This window comes from Schistocerca cancellata, chromosome 1, assembly GCF_023864275.1.
Source record: "Schistocerca cancellata isolate TAMUIC-IGC-003103 chromosome 1, iqSchCanc2.1, whole genome shotgun sequence".
Classification (NCBI taxonomy): domain Eukaryota; kingdom Metazoa; phylum Arthropoda; class Insecta; order Orthoptera; family Acrididae; genus Schistocerca; species Schistocerca cancellata.
The window spans coordinates 161,685,583-161,709,713 of record NC_064626.1 but is presented as its reverse complement, the minus strand read 5'-3'; the positions used below and the strand labels follow the sequence as shown (position 1 = coordinate 161,709,713).

At 42.7% G+C, this 24,131-nt stretch overlaps 1 protein-coding gene across 8 annotated transcripts in view; it reads left to right on the top strand.

The window, feature by feature from the left end:
* LOC126167729 (intersectin-1) overlaps positions 1–24,131 on the top strand; it is a 299,692-nt gene that overhangs the window by 245,582 nt on the left and 29,979 nt on the right. For all 8 annotated transcript variants that reach the window (XM_049920505.1, XM_049920504.1, XM_049920503.1 and 5 more), the window contains 3 exons: positions 1,583–1,666; positions 4,800–4,955; positions 5,037–5,174. In XM_049920505.1, coding sequence (XP_049776462.1) covers positions 1,583–1,666; positions 4,800–4,955; positions 5,037–5,174 — 378 coding nt within the window. The remainder of the gene's footprint in view (positions 1–1,582; positions 1,667–4,799; positions 4,956–5,036; positions 5,175–24,131) is intronic.

The following is a 24,131-nucleotide window of genomic DNA, read 5'->3' as shown; positions in this document are numbered from 1 at the left end:
CCTCAAATATTCCCTTTGGCTGCAGATATGGCAGCTGATGATGTGAAACGGCAAACTTTATCATATGAGCAGCACACTCCCAAGTCATTTAATTTCCTAATCATTTCTTTCTTTTTCAAAATGATATCAGCTGCAACACGTAATATGGTCAGGTAATGTATTGTAGCACCTGTAATCATACTTGTGACTACGACAGTAGGCAAGATGCCATCAAGACTTTCGGAAATATGTAACATTAGTTCTGGCAGTGAAGTACTCACTTCAGAGGACACCAAATTCATTTTTAGGGTCATTCTTTATATATCTATTCTCCTTGGTAGTTCCTTTGTTTCGTTAATGATCTGCGATGCTGTTCTTTCAGTGAAAGAACTATTGTTATCTAGCACAAGCCAAAATTATGAGTATGCTGTATTTCAGAATATGAGTATTCTCACGGTCCCACAGTTGGGTACTGACTCAACATCACAACTAAATGGTCTACCGATTTCTTAAGTACAGTCTTATGCTCCAGACTACCACTGCCCTCTGTATATACACTTTCTTCTTGGCTTCGGCAGCTGCAGCAACATTAAGCTTTCCCACGAATGTACATCTGCTGTTAACATCATATCTAGCATATGTGCAAGCAAATCAGTAACAGCTCCCTTAATTATAATTCTGACTTTGTCGTGCCATTTGACACTCCTCATTGCATGTATCAAGTATAATATGCTTGAAAGCTTTTTTTACTCTACCCACGATCAACTGTCCTGCCCGATTTAACTGCTCTTCACCAACCAAGATGTTTGCCATCTCTTTCCATTAAGCATTGCATGCCATGAAATATACAATACTGCAGAAAATCAAAAGCTGGAAGTTCAGAATGGTGACATTTTTCCAGTATTTCAATCCCAGATTCTCTTACAGTATTGTGAATATATTTATAAACTTTGTGATATGCCATTTTGATGTGTATATTGATACACAGCCTTTATGACAAAGAATTGTCATATTTGAATCAGCCTGCAATTGTTTTTGGAGGTCAGTGTGCAGTGGCCCTTCTTGTTTTACTTGCAGTGATCATTGACTGGATTCTCTTGCAGCTTACAGTAACCGGTGATTCTGATTCAGACTGGCACAGGAGTTCCTGAGTATTTTCGAAATAGCACATAGACATCTTTGCAATTCTTCACAATCTCCAATCTGTAACAGCAAAAGGAATTATATAGGTAATGTGAGGAAATAATCAAATTTCAAAATAAGTTAATGTTATGTTGTCTGTCTACAGTTACCCAGCACTGACAAAGTTGCAACCCCTCTGCCCCTGCCCCCCAACCCAGATTTTGTTTACTTGCTGTCTTCTTGAGTTGATTTCCTGATAAAAGTTTGGGAGTAACTCATTTCCACCTCCTAGGTTTCTGATGCCAGACTATGTGATCTAGTTCATACAACATTAAAAAATATTCAAATTTGCCATTTTCTATTAATAGGATATGTCTGTTGGCATTCTAAAAGTACTGTTTATTATATTTATATTTTTGTTTGTATCTGAATTCTGCATTACACTCAAATCAAATGCAAATTACGGCCATCTCTTCTTCAGATTTTGGAGTACACTCCAGCAGATCATCCAGACCACCAGAATTTGCAGGAAGCACTAGCCAAAGCTGAAGAGTTCTGTAGACAGGTAAAGAAATTTTTGCATCATTAATCTATATTAATATTATGTATATTGCCACAGTGGTAACACCGGTTCCCGTCAGATCACCGAAGTGAAGCACTGTTGGGTTGGGCTAGCACTTGGATGGGTGACCATCCGGTCTGCCAAGTGCTGTTGACAAGCAGGGTGCACTCACCTCTTGTGAGGCAAACTGAGGACCTACTTGATTGAGAAGTAGTGGCTCTGGTCTCGGAATCTGACATACGGCCGGGAGAGTGGTGTGCTGACCACATGCCCCTCCATATCTGCATCCAGTAACGCCTATGATCTGAGGATTTTTTTTTTAGTTTTTTTTTATTAATATTACATGTAGTTGACAGGATTATTTGCAAAACTAAAACATCCACAAATAAAATTTAATGTGACCTTCATTGCTACTGGTGGTGGCAGTAGGGGGGGGGGGGGGGGGGGGGGGAGCTAAAGACTGTAGTGATTACAGGAACTGACATTTCAAGTAGCTGCTACAGAGGGACACTAACTAACCTGAGAGTTTTCTTCATAATGTATTATAAACTACCTCTAAAGGCCAAGGAACATACAAATCACTCAAATTCACTCTCTTCTGATATCAATGAAACACTTGTTCCTCAGTCATCACAATCATCATCAGCCAGTTGACACCCTCTGTTCAATAAAGGACTCCTCCAGACTTCTCTTTTCATTGCAGTCTTCAGCTATTTACACCCATATTGCTGCTGTATATTTTTAATGCAATACAGCCGCCTTCCACTAGGATGTCATCTCAGTATCAGTCTTTTTTATTTCTTGGAGCTCAGTAAAACAGCTTCCTTGGCTCAACTGCCATCCATTCATCAGGCTACATTTTCTGTCCACCACTGTTTCATTCTCAATACTGTCTTAATTACATCTTCCACTCCACTGTATCCACAGATCCATCTTTTATCGTTCTGTCTCTTTTAGGAATTCTCAATGCAGTTATCCACTGTATACCAAACACTTGACTACATTGTTCTGATACTGCAGCCCTTATAGTGAGAGGTTGTGTTTGGTCAAGTGGGTGAGAGGTGATTAATGGCTGGGAGGGAGAGGCTGCAAGGGGATGGGATAGGCATATGACACGGAAGAGATTTCCCTGCAGCATGCAGGATGATTCATTTGTGGCACACAGGGAAGAGGAAGAGTGTGTTGAGAGAAAGGGCATTTAACATAGAGGAAGAGGTACACTGTGGAGAGGAAAATGTGAGTGTAGATTAATAGGGTTAGGTGAGAGGCACGCAATCGGTGTGGAGGTGGATGTGGGACATGGGCTATTAGAGTTTGATGCTAGGAATATTGTAGGTTTGAAACATGTGTTGCAATGATAGTCCCATCAATGTAAATTAAAGACACTGGTATTGTGTGGACAATCTGTATGGCACAGGTTGTGAAGCATCCAAGTCAAGCATGTTGTGCTTAGCAGTATATTCTGCTGCTGGGTGGTCAACTCTGGTCTTGGCCACAGTTTGGCTGTGGTCATTCATACAGGTGAACAGCTGTTTGACAGTCATGCCCACATAGAAGGCAGTACGGAAGTTTCAGTTGAGTTAGTATATGATAATGATTGCATTAATAGATGGGCCTACTTCTGATAAGCTAGGATATGCCTGTGACAGGACATACTGGGTGGATGCATAGGGCATTTTCATGACAGGAAAGAGATGAAACAAAAACCACAGGAGGCACTACATTGCTTAACTTTGAATGACTTTCAATATCGTTTCCATCAATGGGTAAAATTATGAGGCAAGTACATTATGTCTGACATGCTGTTTTGAATATGGTACAATTTTACAAATGTTCTGCAAAATATAAAGTTTGAAATTGAAACTGAATAAATCTCATTAATTTTCACGTCAACTTCAAAGTGATTGTTCTATAGTTAATAAAAAGGTTGTTTGATAGAGAGCAGAAAAGGTGAAAATCTGAGAGGGCAAGATCAAGTGAATAAGGTGGGTATGGAATGACTTCCCACTTCATGAAGTCTTCCTGGTCATTGTTCTTGGATTGTGTGAGCAAGACGTCTCAGCTGCTGACAAGGAATGTCAGCAGTTATGACTAAAAATGTGGTTCAAATGGCTCCAAGCACTATGGGACTTAACATCTGAAGTCATCAGTCCCCTAGTCTTAGAACTACTTAAGCCTAACTAACCCAAGGACATCACACACATCCCTGCCTGAGGCAGGATTCGAACCTGCGACCATAGCAGCAGCACAGTTCCAGACTGAAATGCCTAGAACCTCTTGGCCACAGCGGCCAGCAGGTATGGTTACATCTCGGCGAATTGTATGAGGAGTTGCTACATTGTTTGAGCTCAACCATTCCTTTCTTTTTCTTATGTTAGCATAAGGGCATCAGTTCTCATCACCAGTAATGATACAGCATAGGAATGGTCAGTGTTTTTAACAAGCCAAGTGATGAGCAAACAGGGATACACTTATGACTACTAGCTGTTTTTTGTGATTTTGGCTCAGAGCATGTGGTACCCATACACCCAATTTTTGAACCTTCCCCATTGCGCAAAAATGTTGCACAATGGTGGAATCATCACAGTTCAGCACATTTTCCAGTTCCCGTGTACACTGACATGGTTCATTGTGGATTAACGTGTTCAAACAATCTTTATCAGATCACAAACACCTTCCTGAACGAGAGTCATTAATGTCAAACTGTTCCTTCTTAAAACAAGAAAACTTCTTTCCATGATTTATCCAACGGTGTTGTCCCCATACATGACTGCTGCTGTCGCTATTCTGTTGAACTAATATAGATGAATATGTTGGAAATTATCAGATTTCACCACTTGGCACTCCCTTTTTTGGTGTCCACAGCTCCACTTACTGTCTCCAAATGACAAAATAACAATATGTAAACTCAAATAGCAATAGTGAATGAACTACAAATAAAAAATAATAGTTGATAAATAAACCATAGCAACTGGAATACCACAATGCAAAACATAAGCACAATAAACTTATGCACAAATCTATTATAACCACACTCTATGAACTACTCAAATTTTTCTTAACTATATATTGTTTGTACCTATTTTGCCTTACATTGTTTGTACAGAATTAGTGCATTCATGTCTTTTGTTTTCAGGTAAATGAAGGTGTGAGAGAAAAAGAGAACTCAGAACGATTAGAATGGCTTCAGAGGCATATCCATTGTGATGGCTTGGAGGAGCAGTTAATTTTTAATTCTCTTACAAATTCTCTAGGACCCAGAAAATTCCTTCATCATGGCATTCTGCATAAAGTATGTGGAAGGAAACATGAAGATACTTTTTTCTTTTATGATTGCTTACAAAGAAACTAAAATATTTCTTTATTTTATCAGGCTAAAAGTGGGAAAGAACTGGTTGCATTCTTGATGAATGATTTTCTGCTCTTAGCCCAGCCACAAAAATCTCTTGGTAGTACTCACTCATTCTCATTTGAAAGGCATGCTGGTATCTCATTTAAAATCTATAAAAAGGTAAGTGTTGAAAGTCATATTTAATTATTATTTAGCTATAGTTCCATAGAAGATCATGTTTGTACCTCTGAAGCATTTCAAATAGACTAGTTATATTACTTATACAAACTATTATTTCTTGACTGAATATGACGGTACATGGGTACTAAATTTCTCTCTTATTCGAGGAGAGCTGGTGTCAAATCTCATTGTGGTCACTTTGTTTCAAGTTCTGTGACATTTTCTTTAAGGCATTGTAGGTGAAACTCGGCAACATTTCTATGAAGACATGTTCCATCTCTAACAAACTCATTAACAAGAAGAAACTTAACCACAATAAAGTTTTGGTATCATATTTTTGTTTGTTTTTCATTAACCTGACCATATATTCTTAGAATCATCAGGGAAACACAATTACTGATAGTTAAAGTATCTTTTCCTAAAATGATTGTTTATTTTTTCAGTGTTTACTAATTCAGGGTGTTCACACTGTATTTGATACTCTCATTTGTTTTATATCTGCTCTTTAGGAAAGGGAAGGGGTGTTAGGCTTATAAATATTATAATCAATTATCTTTCTTGCATGAAATAAGCCATTTACTTAGTCCTATGCTTACAATATTGTTTGCTTAGTTCTTCATTGTTATGTAGTGTAGTTCTGTCAGATTGGTATGACATCCACAGACATTGTCAGTAGTGGCTGATGTCAGAGATTTATGACAATTGGAGCACAATGTATGTGGTATCATCTTAAAAATCATGGTCTCAAAATGAATTGCACTAAAATTATGCTGGGTGGACTTCAGAGTTGACTCAATATAGCTCTGTATGATGCCAGCACATTCTGCACCAGACAAACTCCTTAGTTTCCCTCCTTCTGCACCAAGTAAATATTCTAGAGCCTCTTCACTTGTACAGGCAGTGGCAGATACATATGGGGGGCGGGGGGGGGGGGGGTGCAATTCCCCCCTCCCCCTTGTGGGGCCACCCGCATTGCCACCCTCGCTGCCCCCACCAGTCAGTGTGCATGCTATTTGTTTGTTTCTTTCATCAGTTGACTCAACTGAATCGAGTTATCGAGTAGTTGTACTTTCCTATGTAGCACGTCTGTCCGCATCATCATATTTTATACATTTCTGTCTGGCACATAGATAGCTAACACACACCTACGAGAAAAGTAGCAGCCATTCTAGTGATCTCAGTACGTTATTCTGTCTGGCATTTGTTCGAGAAAAGTCGATAATATTCTACTGTTTTCTTGTACATAGCACCTTCAATATGTAGGGTTATAAATGCTGACTATTCACTGAATAGGAAGCTAGTTTACGTTCAGAAGCAGAAATATTAAGACTGAAGAATGAATAAGTAAAAAGTTATAGATTTAGCAAGTGCAAGTGGAAGATTAGAGAAGAGTGAGAGTGATCAATTGATTGTGAAGTATTAATTGTAACTTTTTTATATCGAAAGATGGCATTGTCTTGTCTATGTGTATTATCAGTTTAAATAAAACTTTCTCAAACTTTGCATGTGATTTGATTATTTTTTATTATGGTAAAAGTAAAGGTAGCTCAAAACATCTTTAGTGCCCCCTCCTTGAGGTTTTTCTGTATCCACCACTGTGTATAGGGTGTTCAAAATGCAATACAATCTTATAGGAAAATGTCTAATTACAAAAGTTGTTTAAAGTGACTTCCATTACATGACTCACATAATTTATTATGAGATTGCATGTTTTGAAACATATGTTGTAATGATAGTTGAATTATTGCAGCAACACATTGTTCAATTACTTTTCATAATTTACAAAAGCATGAAGGTGAGCTCTGTAAAAAGCATACTTAACATATCTCCACAAGAAAGAATCAGGCAGGTATAAATCAGAAAACCAAGGAGGCCTGAACACCCCCAAAATTACATGTCCATGAAAACACCGATCCAAGCAAGTCATGCTGTTGTTGGTTACATGAGCTGTATCATAGTCCTTCTGAAAGTATGCACACTTTAGTTGGTCTTAAAGTATAATGCTTACAATGTGTCACACCATCTATATTTAGCACTGACTGTCCACTGTGCCATGAACAAATGTGATGAAAATTTACCTACATGACATTGCACACCACTCACTCATTTGTTGCATGTGCTGAAGGGACTTGACAGTTCATGTGGATTTTCCATAGCCCTGTATGAATTCTATGCACCCACATACCCATCACAGTGGAACCTTGCCTCATCCAATAAAAAACACTCAAGAGTTCTTCCCCATCTGATGCTACATCTGACATCAACCACTGAATTTCAAAGTTGCATGCTTTCCATTCTCTTCAGGAAAAAGCTTGACAACAGCACAAACTCTGTATAGGTTCATCTTATACCAAGCGGTGGGTGGATGGCAGCATTCAGTTTTCTTTATGTAATTAAGTTAGCATGCCAAGCACACAACAATGGGGCTAGGTATACTTTGATTATATTGTCATGTGACAAGTTTCACTATTATTGCATTATAACACCCTTCATAATAGCCATGACTTATCTATGAAGTGGGCAACTACACTGGTGCTGAAGATTAGCATTATACTTTTCATATTGTCCTGAATGTGTAATAACTTCAAGTTGAACCAATATATTTCAAGGAAGACGCAATACATGATAGTCACAGATCAAGTAAACAGAGTAAGACGTCTGTACACTTTAACAGTCAAATCATAACTGAGTTCAAGTCTAGCGGCTGCTGGCTGGCTGGCCACTTAGGTGGCACTGCTGCTGCATGGCTGGCAGACAGCGCCACATGTAGAGAACATGCGTAACTGCGCGGCGGCACTTTGAAAGATCAGCGAGTCACAACAGAAGGTTCACACAACGAAAAGGATTGACGCCAGATGACATTTAGTGCCTTCTTCTAGAACAATCTGACAAAGAGAATTATGCTGATTTCTTTGATAGTGATGACGCAGCAGAAATAATAGAGGCTGCAGATTATTCTGATGAATCTGAACAAACATGCAATGGTGGGAATGAAGTGAATGAATTACCAAATGATGAGTGCCACTGGATAAATAATCCGTTATTGTGCCAGGTAAAACAGAGTGTAAGAACATAATCTAAGTCTTACCTGGCCCGAAACGCAATGCTACAGGAAAAAAAAAAGGTTTAGAAAAAGACGATCATGTGAAACCCAGCTCGTGCTATTCGTCCACGAGACTCAGAGGGCCATAGACACAGGTTCACAGGTAGATGCCGTGTTTCTTGACTTCCGCAAGGCGTTCGATACAGTTCCCCACAGTCGTTTAATGAACAAAGTAAGAGCATATGGACTATCAGACCAATTGTGTGATTGGACTGAGGAGTTCCTAGATAACAGGACGCAGCATGTCATTCTCAATGGAGAGAAGTCTTCCAAAGTAAGAGTGATTTCAGGTGTGCCGCAGGGGAGTGTCATAGGACCGTTGCTATTCACAATATACATAAATGACCTGGTGGATGACATCGGAAGTTCACTGAGGCTTTTTGCAGATGATGCTGTGGTGTATCGAGAGGTTGTAACAATGGAAAATTGTACTGAATTACAGGAGGATCTGCAGCGAATTGATGCATGGTGCAGGGAATGGCAATTGAATCTCAATGTAGACAAGTGTAATGTGCTGCGAATACACAGAAAGATAGATCCTTTATCATTTAACTACAAAATAGCAGGTCAGCAACTGGAAGCAGTTAATACCATAAATTATCTGGGAGTACGCATTAGGAGTGATTTAAAATGGAATGATCATATAATGTTGATCGTCGGTAAAGCAGATGCCAGACTGAGATTCATTGGAAGAATCCTAAGGAAATGCAATCTGAAAACAAAGGAAGTAGGTTACAGTACGCTTGTTCGCCCATTGCTTGAATACTGCTCAGCAGTGTGGGATCCGTACCAGATAGGGTTGATAGAAGATATAGAGAAGATCCAACGGAGAGCAGCGCACTTCGTTACAGGATCATTTAGTAAGCGTTACGGAGATGATAGATAAACTCCAGTGGAAGACTCTGCAGGAGAGACGCTCAGTAGCTCGGTACGGGCTTTTGTCAAAGTTTCGAGAACATACCTTCACCGAAGAGTCAAGCAGTATATTGCTCCCTCCTACGTGTATCTCGCGAAGAGACCATGAGGATAAAATCAAAGAGATTAGAGCCCACACAGAGGCATACCGACAAACCTTCTTTCCACGAACAATACGAGACTGGAATATAAGGGAGAACCAATAGAGGTACTCAAGGTACCCTCCACCACACACCGTCAGGTGGCTTGCGGAGTATGGATGTAGATGTAGATGTAGATGAACTAAAACTGAAATTGAAAGTTGCTCAAATTTTTTGATCCTAAGATAATTGACTGTGTTGTTGTGAACACCAATAGATATATACACTCCTGGAAGTGGAAAAAAGAACACATTGACACCGGTGTGTCAGACCCACCATACTTGCTCCGGACACTGCGAGAGGGCTGTACAAGCAATGATCACACGCACGGCACAGCGGACACACCAGGAACCGCTGTGTTGGCCGTCGAATGGCGCTAGCTGCGCAGCATTTGTGCACCGCCGCCGTCAATGTCAGCCAGTTTGCCGTGGCATACGGAGCTCCATCGCAGTCTTTAACACTGGTAGCATGCCGCGACAGCGTGGACGTGAACCGTATGTGCAGTTGATGGACTTTGAGCGAGGGCGTATAGTGGGCATGCGGGAGGCCGGGTGGACGTACCGCCGAATTGCTCAACATGTGGGGCGTGAGGTCTCCACAGTACATCGATGTTGTCGCCAGTGGTCGGCGGAAGGTGCACGTGCCCGTCGACCTGGGACCGGACCGCAGCAACGCACGGATGCACGCCAAGACCGTAGGATCCTACGCAGTGCCGTAGGGGACCGCACCGCCACTTCCCAGCAAATTAGGGACACTGTTGCTCCTGGGGTATCGGCGAGGACCATTCGCAACCATCTCCATGAAGCTGGGCTACGGTCCCGCACACCGTTAGGCCGTCTTCCGCTCACGCCCCAACATCGTGCAGCCCGCCTCCAGTGGTGTCGCGACAGGCGTGAATGGAGGGACGAATGGAGACGTGTCGTCTTCAGCGATGAGAGTCGCTTCTGCCTTGGTGCCAATGATGGTCGTATGCGTGTTTGGCACCGTGCAGGTGAGCGCCACAATCAGGACTGCATACGACCGAGGCACACAGGGCCAACACCCGGCATCATGGTGTGGGGAGCGATCTCCTACACTGGCCGTACACCACTGGTGATCATCGAGGGGACACTGAATAGTGCACGGTACATCCAAACCGTCATCGAACCCATCATTCTACCATTCCTAGACCGGCAAGGGAACTTGCTGTTCCAACAGGACAATGCACGTCCGCATGTATCCCGTGCCACCCAACGTGCTCTAGAAGGTGTAAGTCAACTACCCTGGCCAGCAAGATCTCCGGATCTGTCCCCCATTGAGCATGTTTGGGACTGGATGAAACGTCGTCTCACGCGGTCTGCACGTCCAGCACGAACGCTGGTCCAACTGAGGCGCCAGGTGGAAATGGCATGGCAAGCCGTTCCACAGGACTACATCCAGCATCTCTATGATCGTCTCCATGGGAGAATAGCAGCCTGCATTGCTGCAAAAGGTGGATATACACTGTACTAGTGCCGACATTGTGCATGCTCTGTTGCCTGTGTCTATGTGCCTGTGGTTCTGTCAGTGTGATCATGTGATGTATCTGACCCCAGGAATATGTCAATAAAGTTTCCCCTTCCTGGGACAATGAATTCACGGTGTTCTTATTTCAATTTCCAGGAGTGTAGATAACAAGATTCTTTCGTGTTTTACACAAGGGACAGAGACTGCAGAAATACTTCTGCTTCTGAAATAATGGCTCTCTTAGGAGCACTGTTTCTCATTGCTGTCCAAAAAGGAGGGTGTGCAAATGTATTAGAGCTGTAGGCATCAAATGGCACAGGAAAGATTATTATCAGGGCAGCATTTACCTAAAAGCACTTTCTGTTCTTGCTCTGGTCACTGAGGTTTGATGATTCTTCAGTGACAAAAGAGTGATTTGCAATTGACAAAATTGCTGCCATTCATGATCTCCTCTGCATTTTTTAACAACTGCAGAAAAAACTACAGCCCAGAGGAGCTCACAACCATAGACAAAATACTTGTTCATTTTTGTGGACTTTGTAGTTTTGTGCATTACATGCCCAATGAGCCTGCCAAGACTGGTTTGAAGTTGTGTACATTATGCGATAGCAAGACATTTTGCACTAGTAGTTTTGAAGTGTACTGCAGCAGACAGAATCCTGGACTATATCTAGCATCTAAATAGCCTATGGATATTGTGAAGAGATTAGTTGAACCAATCAAGGGCACTTACAGGAATGTAACTACAGACAAGTATTGCAGTAGTTGTCCTCTAGTACATTATTTGCTAGATAATGGGCTAACCATCATAGGGACACTGAAAAAGGTCAAGAAGGTAATTCCTCCAGAATTTTTGCCAAACAATGTGTGGGAAACTGGAAACTGTCTTTTCAGATTTCAGGATGAGTTCTGTCTTGTTTCATGCTGAACGAAAAGAAACAAGGTTGTGCTTTTTCTGCTGTCAGTGGTGAGACTGATGAAACAGAAATTTCTAAAGGAAAGTCTGTTGTAAAGCCGGACTACAATGCAACCGAAGGTGGTGTAGATATTGTTGATTACATGTGTACATCCTACTCCACACAGAGGACAATAAGAAGTTAGCCCTTGACATTGTTTTTGTAGTGTCTGGATATTGCTGGAATTATTTCTCAAGAACTGTTTTTCAGAGACAATCAGATAAAAGATTTGAAAGATGAATGTACCTCACAAACCTGGCCTTGGCTGTAATGGAGAGTCAGTTGAAAAAAGGGGCTTAACTTGTTATTTTACCAAGGGACATAAGGATTTCTGTCACCCTATTGATCAGCCCCCATAAGTAACAAAGAGGTGTTAGAAGGTGCTATCTATGTGGTGGTAAAATACAAAACTACTGTGACTTGCAACAATTGAAAAGATTTGTTTGCAAGCAACACAGCTACAACATTGTGACAGAGCTTCTCCAGAGGAACAAAGTGTGTGATTCGTGATGTGTGTTCATGACTTTTTTTTGAACTGGATGTCTGGTTCTTTATTATGACTAACAGTATTTTCATTTCTCTTCATTACATATTTTTTGTAAAACTTGCTTTAATAAAGGCCTGTAATAGCACTGAAATCTTCATCTATAATGATCTTACTTGTAGCTCAAAACTACTACTATAAATTCTACCAGAAAACTTAAAAAATTGTCATTTAAATCGTATTTGATGTTCGGCAGCACTGAGTGCCGCATGTGCCCACTGGCATAAATATCTTCAGCGCTTGCCATGGGGTTAAACATTCAAACAAGCCTGCAATACTGTGTAGGCACTACCAACAGGAAGACAAGGTGGCTAAATAGATATCGCATAGACTCTGTAGTAATTAGTGAGTTTACAGCTTGGTTATTGATCAGCTTGCTTGGTGTTAGCAGCTTCAGTCAACTATGTTTTGTTGTAGCAATCACGTTTTCTGTCTTCTAGAACTCTTTGTTGAACAACCTTTTGGTGGTGACTTCTGTAGTGCATTCTTACCACACTTTTGAAGGGAATTCTAAGTCATGGCATAATTGGCTCATCTGTATATTGAGTACCAATGGACACTTTCTGCCGTAATGAGTAACTTATTTCTTCTTCAGTTAAACAAGGATAACACTAGTACCAAAAAGAACATCATCAAATTGTACTCCAGGTAATTCTGGCAGAGATGTAATTCTGGCAGAGATGGTACAGATGGCAAGCAGCTTTCATGAGATCTACCATCCAACTGCAGAAGACTTGACCAACACAGGGAATCATGGGGGCCCATTGGGAGTGTAAATTGACACAGCTGGCTAGCCAAGTCACGGGAGCTCAACATGTCGTCAAAACTGATGACTCTGATGATGGAGGCAGTTTGTTGTTGTGACACACTGTGTTGGGCAATGCTGTGTGTACATTATAAGAGTTGACTCTGTAAGGGTAAAATACGATTCAGAGCACTGATGATAAATCTATGTATATATACTTTGCAAATCATTGTGGATAATTTGTTGGAGGTTAATTTCCATTGAACAACATATCGTGACTGTTCCAATTCCATTTATGTATAGAACAGGGCAAATGACTACTTAAATGCTTCTGTGTGTACTTACCGAGTGAGGTGGTGCAGTGTTTAGCACACTGGACTCACTTTTGTTGGGACAATGGTTCAAATCCCCATCCAGCCATCCAGATTTAGGTTTTCATGATTTCCCTAAATCACTCCAGCAAATTCCAGGATAGTTCCTTTGAAATATGACATGGCTGATTTCCTCCCCTATCCTTTTGTAATCCGAGCTTCTGCTCAGTCTCTAATAACCTCAATGTTGATGGGATTTTAAACTCGAATCTTCCTCTCCGTCTCTCTCTCTCTCTCTCTCTCTCTCTCTCTCTCTCTCTCTCTCTCTCTCTTGTGTATTTGAAATAGTGTAATTCTATCTTCAATGTCCCTGTTAAAATGATACATGCATGGTTGTGGTATATTTTTAGATTCCTCACTTGGTACTGGTCCTTGGTCTTCAAGATCCCTGTGGGAATAACATGTAAGAGGTTGTAATATATTCCTAGATTTGTCAATTGATGCTGGTTCTTGAACTTCGTAAATATGCCATCAAAGGACAACTGGCAACTTATCTTAAAGTGTCTGCCAGTTCAGGTTTTTCAACATTTTTGTCAAACTCTCCCATAGGTCAAACCAACATATGACCATTCATTTTGCAATTCTTTTTCCATGTTTAGTCTCCCCTGTTAGTCCTGTGTGGTGTAGATATTACATACTTGAGCAATATTCTAAGAAGTATCACATGAGTATTCTACATCTACATCCATACTCCACAAGACACTGTGAAGTGAATAGCAGAGGCTACCTCCTGTTGTATGAGTTATTGGGACTTCTTCCTATTCCTTTCATGTATAGAGAGCATAAATGCCTCTGTGCACATAGTAATTAGCAATATATAGATGGTTGTAGCATATTCATGGAGCCTCAGTTAAAGCTAGGTCTTGAAAATTTGTAAGCAGGCTTTCTCATGATAATTTGCACCTCTCTTCCAGCATCGACCAATCAACTTTCTTCAATAACTCCATGACACTTTCCCATTGTTCAAACAAACCTGTGACTATTTATCCTGCCCTTCAGTGTACATATTCATTATTCTTATTTATCCTATTTGGTACAAGTCCAACACACGTGAGCAGTACCCTAGGATGGATCACATGAGTATGTTATAAGCATTTTCTTTGTAGGTTGATTGACTTCACTACTATTCATCCATGAACCAAAGTCTGCCATCAACTTACCATTTCATGTCCCTACAATTTACACTTATGTAGTTATACGAGTTGATGAATTCCAACTGTAACTCATTGATATTTTGTTCACAAGATACTACTTTTTTTTCTTTTCAATTTGTGAAGTGCAAATGTTTTACATTAATATTTAAAGCCAGTCACCAATCTTTAACATCACTTTTAAATCTTACATTTTCAAACAGTACTCATTATAAGTAAAGAAATTGTCTGCTCAATGTTCAGCATTATTATTAATATTGCCTACAATGTCATTAGTATATAACATAGATAGAGTCCCAACGCATTCCTCCAGAGCACACACGAAGTTAATTCTACATTTGTTTATGATTTTACATCCAAGATAAGTTTCTCTACCAAGTAGTCACAAATTTTACTTAATACACCACACGACCATACTTTTAATAACAAGTTATTCTGAGTCAAATGCTTTTTAAAAGTCAAGAAATGTGGCACGTACCTGTCTGCCTTGATCCTTGCCTTACAGGATGTCTTGTAAGAATAGTGCAAGTTTGGTTTCTCATGACTGATGTGTTTGGAATCAGTACTATCTAGCATGGAGGAGAACATTATGTTTGAGCTCAGAATATATTCTAACAGTATACAACAAAGGAATGTCAAGGAAATTGCATGATAATTTTATGCTACCTTTCTTGTAGGCAGATGACCTGTGCTTTTTCCCAACTACTGGGTAACAGTTTTTTGTTCAAGGGATCTAAAGTATATTATGGCGAAAAGAGGGGCTAACTTGGTTGCAAATTCGATGCAGAGTCTGATAGAGATGTCATCAAACCATGGGGCTTTGTACAGTTTTAGTGATTTCAGCTGTTTCTCAACACCACTGATACTAATATCTATATCACTCATTGTTGCAGTGGTGAAAGAACTAAATTGGGCAACAACCCTTGATTTTCATTTCTAAAGGAACATTTGAAAATGGAGTTAAGCATTCTGCTTTTATTTCCTGTCTTGTCCACAAATGTCGAAATGCAATGGCATAGTGAAAAGTAATGCTGCTGAATTTTTTATGTGAAAACTCTCCAAGCTTTTTAAATAAAACAAACTTCATTGATATTCTACATCTTCATTCTCCATGTCTACATATTTATTTCTCAACGTAGTCACTCTGATGACAAACATATCTCCCAATGAGAGACCAGTTTGTTGATACCATCATTGTAGAATATTTTACTGTGTTGACCTCGCCACAACCTCATCTCCGCTTGCACCACTTCACCACTATCACAATGAAGTCCTCGAAGGTGTTCTTTAAGTTTTGGAAACAGATGAAAATCGGACGAGAGCAAGTCAGGACTTTCTGGAGGATGATCAAAGGGTGTTAGACTGCTTCAGGTGTTGTGGTGGTTGTGTATGCTCTGGCATTGTCATGCTGAAGAAGAGGGTGCTCCATGTGTGTACAAACTCTTCAAATTCAGAAGTCAATTACAGCACACTGTTTTTCGCACACCAACATAGTTATGTTACACACTGTCATATTACACTCACAATTCAGAGCCCTCTACTAGCAGAGGGCTGCAATTATGGAAACATTAAGAATAAAGATGTAGAATGTTAATAGTATTAGTTATATTTAAAAACATTTAAGAGTTTCCACATAAGAAATTTGGAGAAATTACTTTTCAGAAAGTCCTTATACTTAGTTTCTTTTTCTTTTTTTTGTCATCAGTCTTCTGACTGGTTTGATGCAGCCCGCCACGAATTCCTCTCCTGTGCTAACCTCTTCATCTCAGAGCAGCACTTGCAACCTACATCCTCAATTGTTTGCTGGATTTATTCAAATCTCTGTCTTCCTCTACAGTCTTTCCCCTCTACAGCTCCCTCTAGTACGATGGAAGTCATTCCCACGTGTCTTAACAGATGTCCTATCTTCCTGTCCCTTCTCCTTATCAGTGTTTTCCACATATTCCTTTCCTCTCTGATTCTGTGTGGAACCTCCTCATTCTGTATCTTATTAGTCCACTTAATTTTCAACATTCATCTGTAGCCCCACATCTCAAATGCTTTGATTCTTTTCTGTTCCAGTTTTCCCACAGTCCATGCTTCTCTACCATAAGATGCTGTACTCCAGACATTCATTCTCAGAAATTTCTTCCTCAAATTAAGACTGATATTTGATATTAACAGACTTCTCTTGGCCAGGAATGCCCTTTTTGCCATTGCTAGTCTGCTTTTGATCTCCTCCTTGCTCTGTCCGTCATTGGTTATTTTACTGCCTAGGTACCAGAATTCCTTAATTTCATCTACTTTGTGACCTTCAATCCTGATATTAAGTTTCTTGCTGTTCTCTTTTCTACTACTTCTCATTACCTTAGTCTTTCTTCAATTTACTCTCAATACATACTCTGTACTTATTAGATTGTTCATTCCATTCAGCAGATCATGTAATTCTTCTCCAGTTTCACTCAGGATAACAATATCATCGCCCGCATCTCGTGGTCGTGCGGTAGCGTTCTCGCTTCCCATGCCCGGGTTCCCGGGTTCGATTCTCGGCGGGGTCAGGGATTTTCTCTGCCTCGTGATGGCTGGGTGTTGTGTGCTGTCCTTAGGTTAGTTAGGTTTAAGTATTTCTAAGTTCTAGGGGACTGATGACCATAGATGTTAAGTCCCATAGTGCTCAGAGCCATTTGAACAATATCATCAGTGAATCATATCATCTTTTATTTCAGACTTCCTCGATGTACAGACTGAACAGTATGGGCAAAAGGCTGCACCCTTGTCTTACACTCTTTGTAATATGAGCACTTCATTCTTGATTGTCCACTGTTATTATTCCCTCTTCGCTGTTGTACATATTGTATATGACCCATCTCTCCCTATAGCTTACCCCTACTTTTCTCATAATTTTGAACACCTTCACCATTTTACATTGTCGAACACTTTTTCCAGGTCGACAAATCCGATGAACGTGTCTTGATTTTTCTTTAGTCTTGCTTCCATTATTAATGCAACGTTAGTGCAGTAGCCACCAGAAAGATCACGGGAGGTGCACATCGGCACGGCGCGTCACGGATGGTAGTTGCCGCAAGTAGAGTCCTGTCCACCAGAGGGCACGCGAGAATTTGGCCGCGACCTCTGTTGGCGGAACAACAACAACAACAACTCAGGCAGCACGGGCCGTGCCCAATCAGTTCACATCGGGCATGCCTAGGAGACAGTTCCCGGTCTACGCTATGTGAAGTGCGATGGAAATGTGAACTGTGTTACTACATAATTGGCGATGAGTAGGGTCGTTCTTTTGTGTGTTGCATCATTGTTCCGGTTTCGCAGCTTATCCATGGCATGGAGGATTTAGTGCGGGTTTTGGTTGAGCAGCAGACGGTTCTCATGGCAACCATGAAACAAGTGCTTCCGGCATTGCTCTCCACGCAGTCTGCTCCAGCGCCATTCCCTCCTCCCTTTCCCGCATATGACGAGACGGCGGAGGATTGGGACGCATATGAACATCGCCTTCGGCAGCATTTCCAGGCATTTCATGTTGCCGATGTGGAGGTATGTCATGCTCTTTTCTTGTCTTGGATATCTCCCTCGCTGTATCAAGTTTTGCGGCAGCTAGCGCCATTGCAGGAACCCTCATCCTTGTCTTTTGAAGCATTGTGTTCATTGCTGTCTTCATGTTATCGCCACCGCACGCATGTTGTGGTGGCTAGGGTCGAGTTCTATCAAGACAAGAAGCAGCCCCATCAGTCTTACCGGGCGTGGGCCGCTACCCTGCACGGTCTTAGTCGCAAGTGTAATTTTGTCATGGAGCAGTCGAGAGAGTCATATGCCCACATTATTGTGCACGATATCATTGTTCGTTCGGCCCCTGATAGGGAGGTCCGGCAATGGGCTCTGCAGTTAGAAGACCCTTCCCTTGAGGAAGTCCTGTCCATTGCTCAATCGTATAAAGTCTCTCACGCCGCAGGTCAACAGATGGAAGCGGGGTGTGACGTCGCAGTGGTTCAGGGCGGCACGGCCTCGTCCACTGTGTCCGGGGTGGACGATGTGCAAGCGGTACAATCTGGCTGTTATGGCCGCTCCTGCACGGCTCGTAAACAGAGTTCCGTCCACCAGCCCCTGTTACCGTCCTGTGCATCATGCTATATACATCATGATCGGTCAGAGTGCCCCCAGTGTTGGGCCGTTTGTCACAAATGTAATAAAAAAGGAAAGGACACATTGCTAAAGTCTGCCGCTCAGCCTCAAAAGAATCAAAGGAAGCAGGCACAGAGGACATGAACATTGACATTCAGGAAGTTTCATCGGGCCAGGCTCCCAACGCATCGGCACACAAACTCTTTATCAAGGTGTCGGTTCGGTCTCGCCGATTACAACTGCAAGTAGATACGGGCGCGGCAGTTTCTTTGTTGAATGCACAAACTTATTCCGACCTTGGGTCGCCCGCATTGGCGCCAGTTTACCAGTGTCTATGCGGTTATGGTAAACAGTTCATTCCCCTACTGGGTCAATTCACTACTGATGTGACTTACAAATCAGTCACTCGGCCTATTACTTTTATTGTTGTCAGTGATGCGAGCTCTGCTAACCTTTTTGGCCTGGATCCCTTTCAAGCTTTCGGTTTTTCTATCGCTGACACCATACAGTTGGTCTCCGAAGACGTTCCCTATCAATCATTGGAATCTTTGATCTCTGACTTTCTGGATATCTTTGAGGAGGGCCTGGGGCGTGTTTCAGACTTTGAAGCTCACTTAACATTTAAGGCGTCAGCTCGCCCGCGTTTTCTACATGCGAGGCAGATCCCCTTGCCTCTCCGCCCTCAGGTAAAAGAAGAGTTAGACCGGCTGACAGCCCTCGGGGTTGTTCTTCCCATTTCTACTAGTGAGTGGGCTTCGCCCCTCGTTATTGTTAGGAAACCCTTGAGAAAATTACGTCTTCGTGGCGATTTCAAGGCCACCATTAATTCCCAATTAGTGGTGGACACCTATCCTTTGCCTCATGCTGATGAATTGTTCTCCGCCATGGCAGGAGGCGAATATTTTTCGAAAATCGATCTTTCGGAGGCTTATCATCAGATACCACTTGATGAGGACTCCAAACGGCTGGCGGCCGTCAACACCCCGTTTGGCCTTTACCAATACCAGCAGTTGGCCTTCGGAATATCCAGTGCCCCAGCGATATTCCAGCATTATCTTGAGCACGTCACGTCGACAATCCCTCATTGTATTAATTACCTGGACGATATAATTGTCACAGGCTGCAGCACGAAGGAACACTTGCACAACCTTTGCACCCTCTTTCTCAAATTCAGGTCCATGGGCTTGCGCTGCAACCTGCGTAAGTCAAACTTCTCCCAACCGTCCATTGAGTATGTGGGCTCATCACGGCGTCCAGCCGCTAGGAAGTTTGGTCCAAGGTATCGTCGACCTTCCACGGCCCGCTTCGCTGAAGGAGTTACAAGCTTTTTTAGGCAAGATTGCCTATTAGCACCAGTTCATTCCCAGGGCTTCCACCATAGCCCGCCCCCTGTACTGCCTTCTGCACAAGGGTGTCCCTTTTGATTGGTCACCTGCATGCGAGCGAGCGTTCACCTCATCGAAGGGCCTCCTCACGTCAGCGCCTTGTTTGGCTACTTTTGACCCCCCATAAGCCGTTGGTCCTGGCTACAGATGCTTCGCAGTATGGGGTGGGGGCGGTCCTGGCCCATCGCAATGCGGATGGTTCTGAGCATCCACTGGCGTTTGCGTCTAAAACTCTTAGTCCCACATAGGCCCATTACTCCCAGGTGGAAAAAGAGGCTTTGGCCATTGTCTACGCTGTTACCAAGTTTCACCCTTTCTTGTATGGAACCAAGTTTCAGTTAATCACTGACCATAAGCCGTTAATATCGTTATTTGGCCCCGCCTTTCAGATTCCGGATAGGGCGGCCCACATACTACAGCGCTGGGCCTTGTTCCTCTCTAAGTACCATTATGACATTCATTTTCGCCCTACCGGACAGCATGCCAACGCAGATGTTCCTTCCTGCCTTCCGGTGGGCCCGGATCCTAAGTTCGATCGAGAGGAAATTATGTGTTTTCATTTGGATGTGGCGTCCCGCCAAGCAGTTGATGGCTTCCCGATCACTAGTTCTATAGTCGCCAGGGAAATGGCAGCTGACCCGGTTCTCCGCCAAGTAGTTCGCCTCATTCAGCAGGAGTGGTCATCCCGACCTCCAGGCCTGGCCTCGGACCCTCTTTGTAATTATTTTGTTCTACGAGACCGCCTCTCCATCTTGGAAGGAGTTCTCCTTCTGGCTAGCGATAATACAGCTTCTCGCGTGGTTGTTCCTGCAAGTTTGCGAAGGGAAGTCCTCACATTATTACATGAGGGGCACTAGGGTGTTTCCCGTACTAAAACCTTGGCTTGCAGACATGTGTACTGGCCCGGTATTGACCGAGAAATTGAGCACTTGGTGGCTGCCTGTTCCCAGTGTGTGAGCCAACAGGCATCTCCCAGGTCAGCGTTCTCTTCATGGCCACTTGCAACCCAGGCATGGAAACGTGTTCACATCGATTTTGCGGGCCCATTTCTCAATGGATTTTGGCTCGTCATTGATGCATGTTCCCGATTCCCATATGTGGTTCACTGCTCCTCAACCACTTCAGAAGTTGCAATTCAGGCACTAGCAAAAATCTTTTCTGTGGAAGGTCTGCCAGTAACCCTGGTCTCGGACATTGGACCTCAGTCTGTTTCGCAGACCTTCCAGGAATTTTGCAGGCACTTTGTTATTCGGCACATTTGCTCTTCCGCCTTTCATTCACAATTGAATGGGGAAGCCAAGCGCATGGTGCACACATTTAAGACGCAGATGAAAAAGTATGTGCACGAATTTCCTGTGGAGGAGGTGTTGACATTTTTCCTGACAGCATACTGGACTACACCAATGGGAGAATACAGCCCCGCAGAGCTCCTCCACAGGCGCCAACCTAGGACTCTGCTGCACCTCCTCCGGCCTGGTCCTCACAAGTCTTCACAAAACGGAGTACCCAGCTTTCCACCGGGTATGTCGGTCTGGGCACATGGGTTTGGTCGTAATCCACGTTGGATACCAGCGGTGGTCCTGCGTTGAAATGGCCGCCGGCTCTGTACCTTGCAGGCGGGGGACCGGGAGGTACATCGTCACCAAAATCAGCTACGTCCACGTTTGGGCAACCACCCTCTGACCCCTCAGGCACCGGCTTCCCCATTGCCGGACGTGTGTTGGTTTCTCAGGGGCCGCTACCGCCCTTCCCCCCTGTGACTCCGCCACACTGTGATGGTTCTCAGCCTTGGCAGCCTCCAGTAGCTCCAGCATCAGCATCGCCATCGTTAGAGATGCCCCAGCAAGAGGCCCCCCCCCCCCCCCCCCCCCATGGCCCGGTTTCTCAAGAGATTGGTTCACCTGTGGTCATCCCTTCCCCATCATCCCCACCATTGGGTCTTGCCCCTCCTGAGGTTGACCAGTATCCGGAGTTTGATGGCTTGTCTCCCGTTCTGTCCCGGGCTCTGGTGATGGGATGACGGGGGCCTCTTCGTGTAGGTCACTTCTAGCCATATTTGAAGGTTCCAGCTCAAGGGTTGGCAGATCCCCTCGACTCCAGCCTTTCGATGGACGTGGAGGTCATCGCTCCTGCATGATGCTCCACCTTTCGATGCAGTGGATCACAGTGGCTTCACCCCCCGAAGGTGGAGGAGTGCAGTAGCCACCAGAAAGATTGCAGGAGGCGCACATCGGCACGGCGCGTCACGGACGGTAGTTGCCGCAAGTAGAGTCCCGTCCACCAGAGGGCAAGCAAGAATTTGGCTGCGACCTCTACCGGTGGAACAACAACAACAACTCAGGCAGCATGGGCTGTGCCCAGTCAGTTCACATCGGGCATGCCTAGGAGACAGTTCCCGGTCTACGCTATGTGAAGTGCGACGGAAAACATGAACCATGTTACTACAGTTAGAATTTCCTCTCTCATGCCTTTACCTTTCCTAAAGCCAAACTGATCATCATCTAGTGCATCCTCAATTTTCTTTTCCATTCTTCTGTATATTGTTCTTGTAAGCAACTTGGATGTATGAGCTGTTACGCTGATTATGCGGTAATTCTTGCACTTGTCAGCTCTTGCTGTCTTCAGAATTGTGTGGATAATGCTTTTCCGAAAGTCAGATGGTATGTTGCCAGACTCATACATTCTACACACTAATGTGAAAAGTCATTTCGTTGCCACTTCCCCCAACGATTTCAGAAATTCTGATGGAATGTTCTCTATCCCTTCTGCCTTATTTGATCTTAAGTCCTCCAAGGCTCTTTTAAATTCTGATTCTAATACTGGATCCCCTATCTCTTCTAAATCAACTCCTGTTTCTTCTTCTATCACATCAGACAAATCTCTCCCCTCATAGAGGCTTTCAATGTATTCTCTCTACCTATCTGCTTTCTCCTCTGCATTTAACAGTGGACTTCCCAGTGCACTCTTAATGTTATCACCCTTGCTTTTAATGTCTCCGAATGTTGTTTTGACTTTCCTGTATACTGAGTCTGTTCTTCCAAAAATAATTTCTTTTTCAATGTCTTCACATTTTTCCTGCAGCCATTTCGTCTAAGCTTCCCTACACTTCCTTTTTATTTCATTCCTCAGCGACTTGTAGTTCTCTATTCTTGAGTTTCCCGGAATATTTTTGTACTTCCTCCTTCCATCAATCAATTGAAGTATTTCTTCTGTTACCCATGGTTTCTTCACAGTGACCTTCTTTGTACCTATGTTTTCCTTCCCAACTTCTGTGATAGCCATTTTTAGAGACATCCATTCCTCTTCAACTGTACTGTCTATTGAGTTATTCCTTATTGGTGTATCTATAGCCTTAGAGAACTTCAATCGTGTCTCGTCATTCCTTAGTACTTCTGTATCCCACTTCTTTGCTTATTGATTCTTTTTGACTAATGTCTTAAACTTCAGCCTACTCTTCATCACTACTATATTGTGATCTGAGTTTATGTCTATTCCTGGGTATGTCTTACAACCCAGTATCTGATTTCGGAATCTCTCTCTGACCATGATGTAATCTAACTAAAATCTTCCCATATTACCCAGCCTTTTCCAAGTATACCTCCTCCTCTTGTGGTTCTTGAACAGCGTATTCACTATTACTAGCTGAAACTTGTTACAGAACTCAATTAGTCTTTCTCCTCTCTCATTCCTATCCCAAGCCCATATTCTCCTGTAGGCTTTTCTTCTAGTTCTTCCTCTACATTCCAGTCTCCCATGACTATTAGATTTTCATATCCCTTTACATACTGTATTACCCTTTCAATATCCTCATACACTTTCTCTATCTCTTCATCTTCAGCTTGTGATGTTGGCATGTATGCCTCAAATATCATTGTCAGTGTTGGTTTGCTGTCAATTCTGTTAAGAACAAACCTATCACTGAACTGTTCACAGTAACACACTCTCTGCCTTACCTTCCTATTCGTAATGAACCGTACTCCCATTATACCATTTTCTGCTGCTGTTGATATTACCCTATTCTTATCTGACCAAGAATCCTTGTCTTCTTT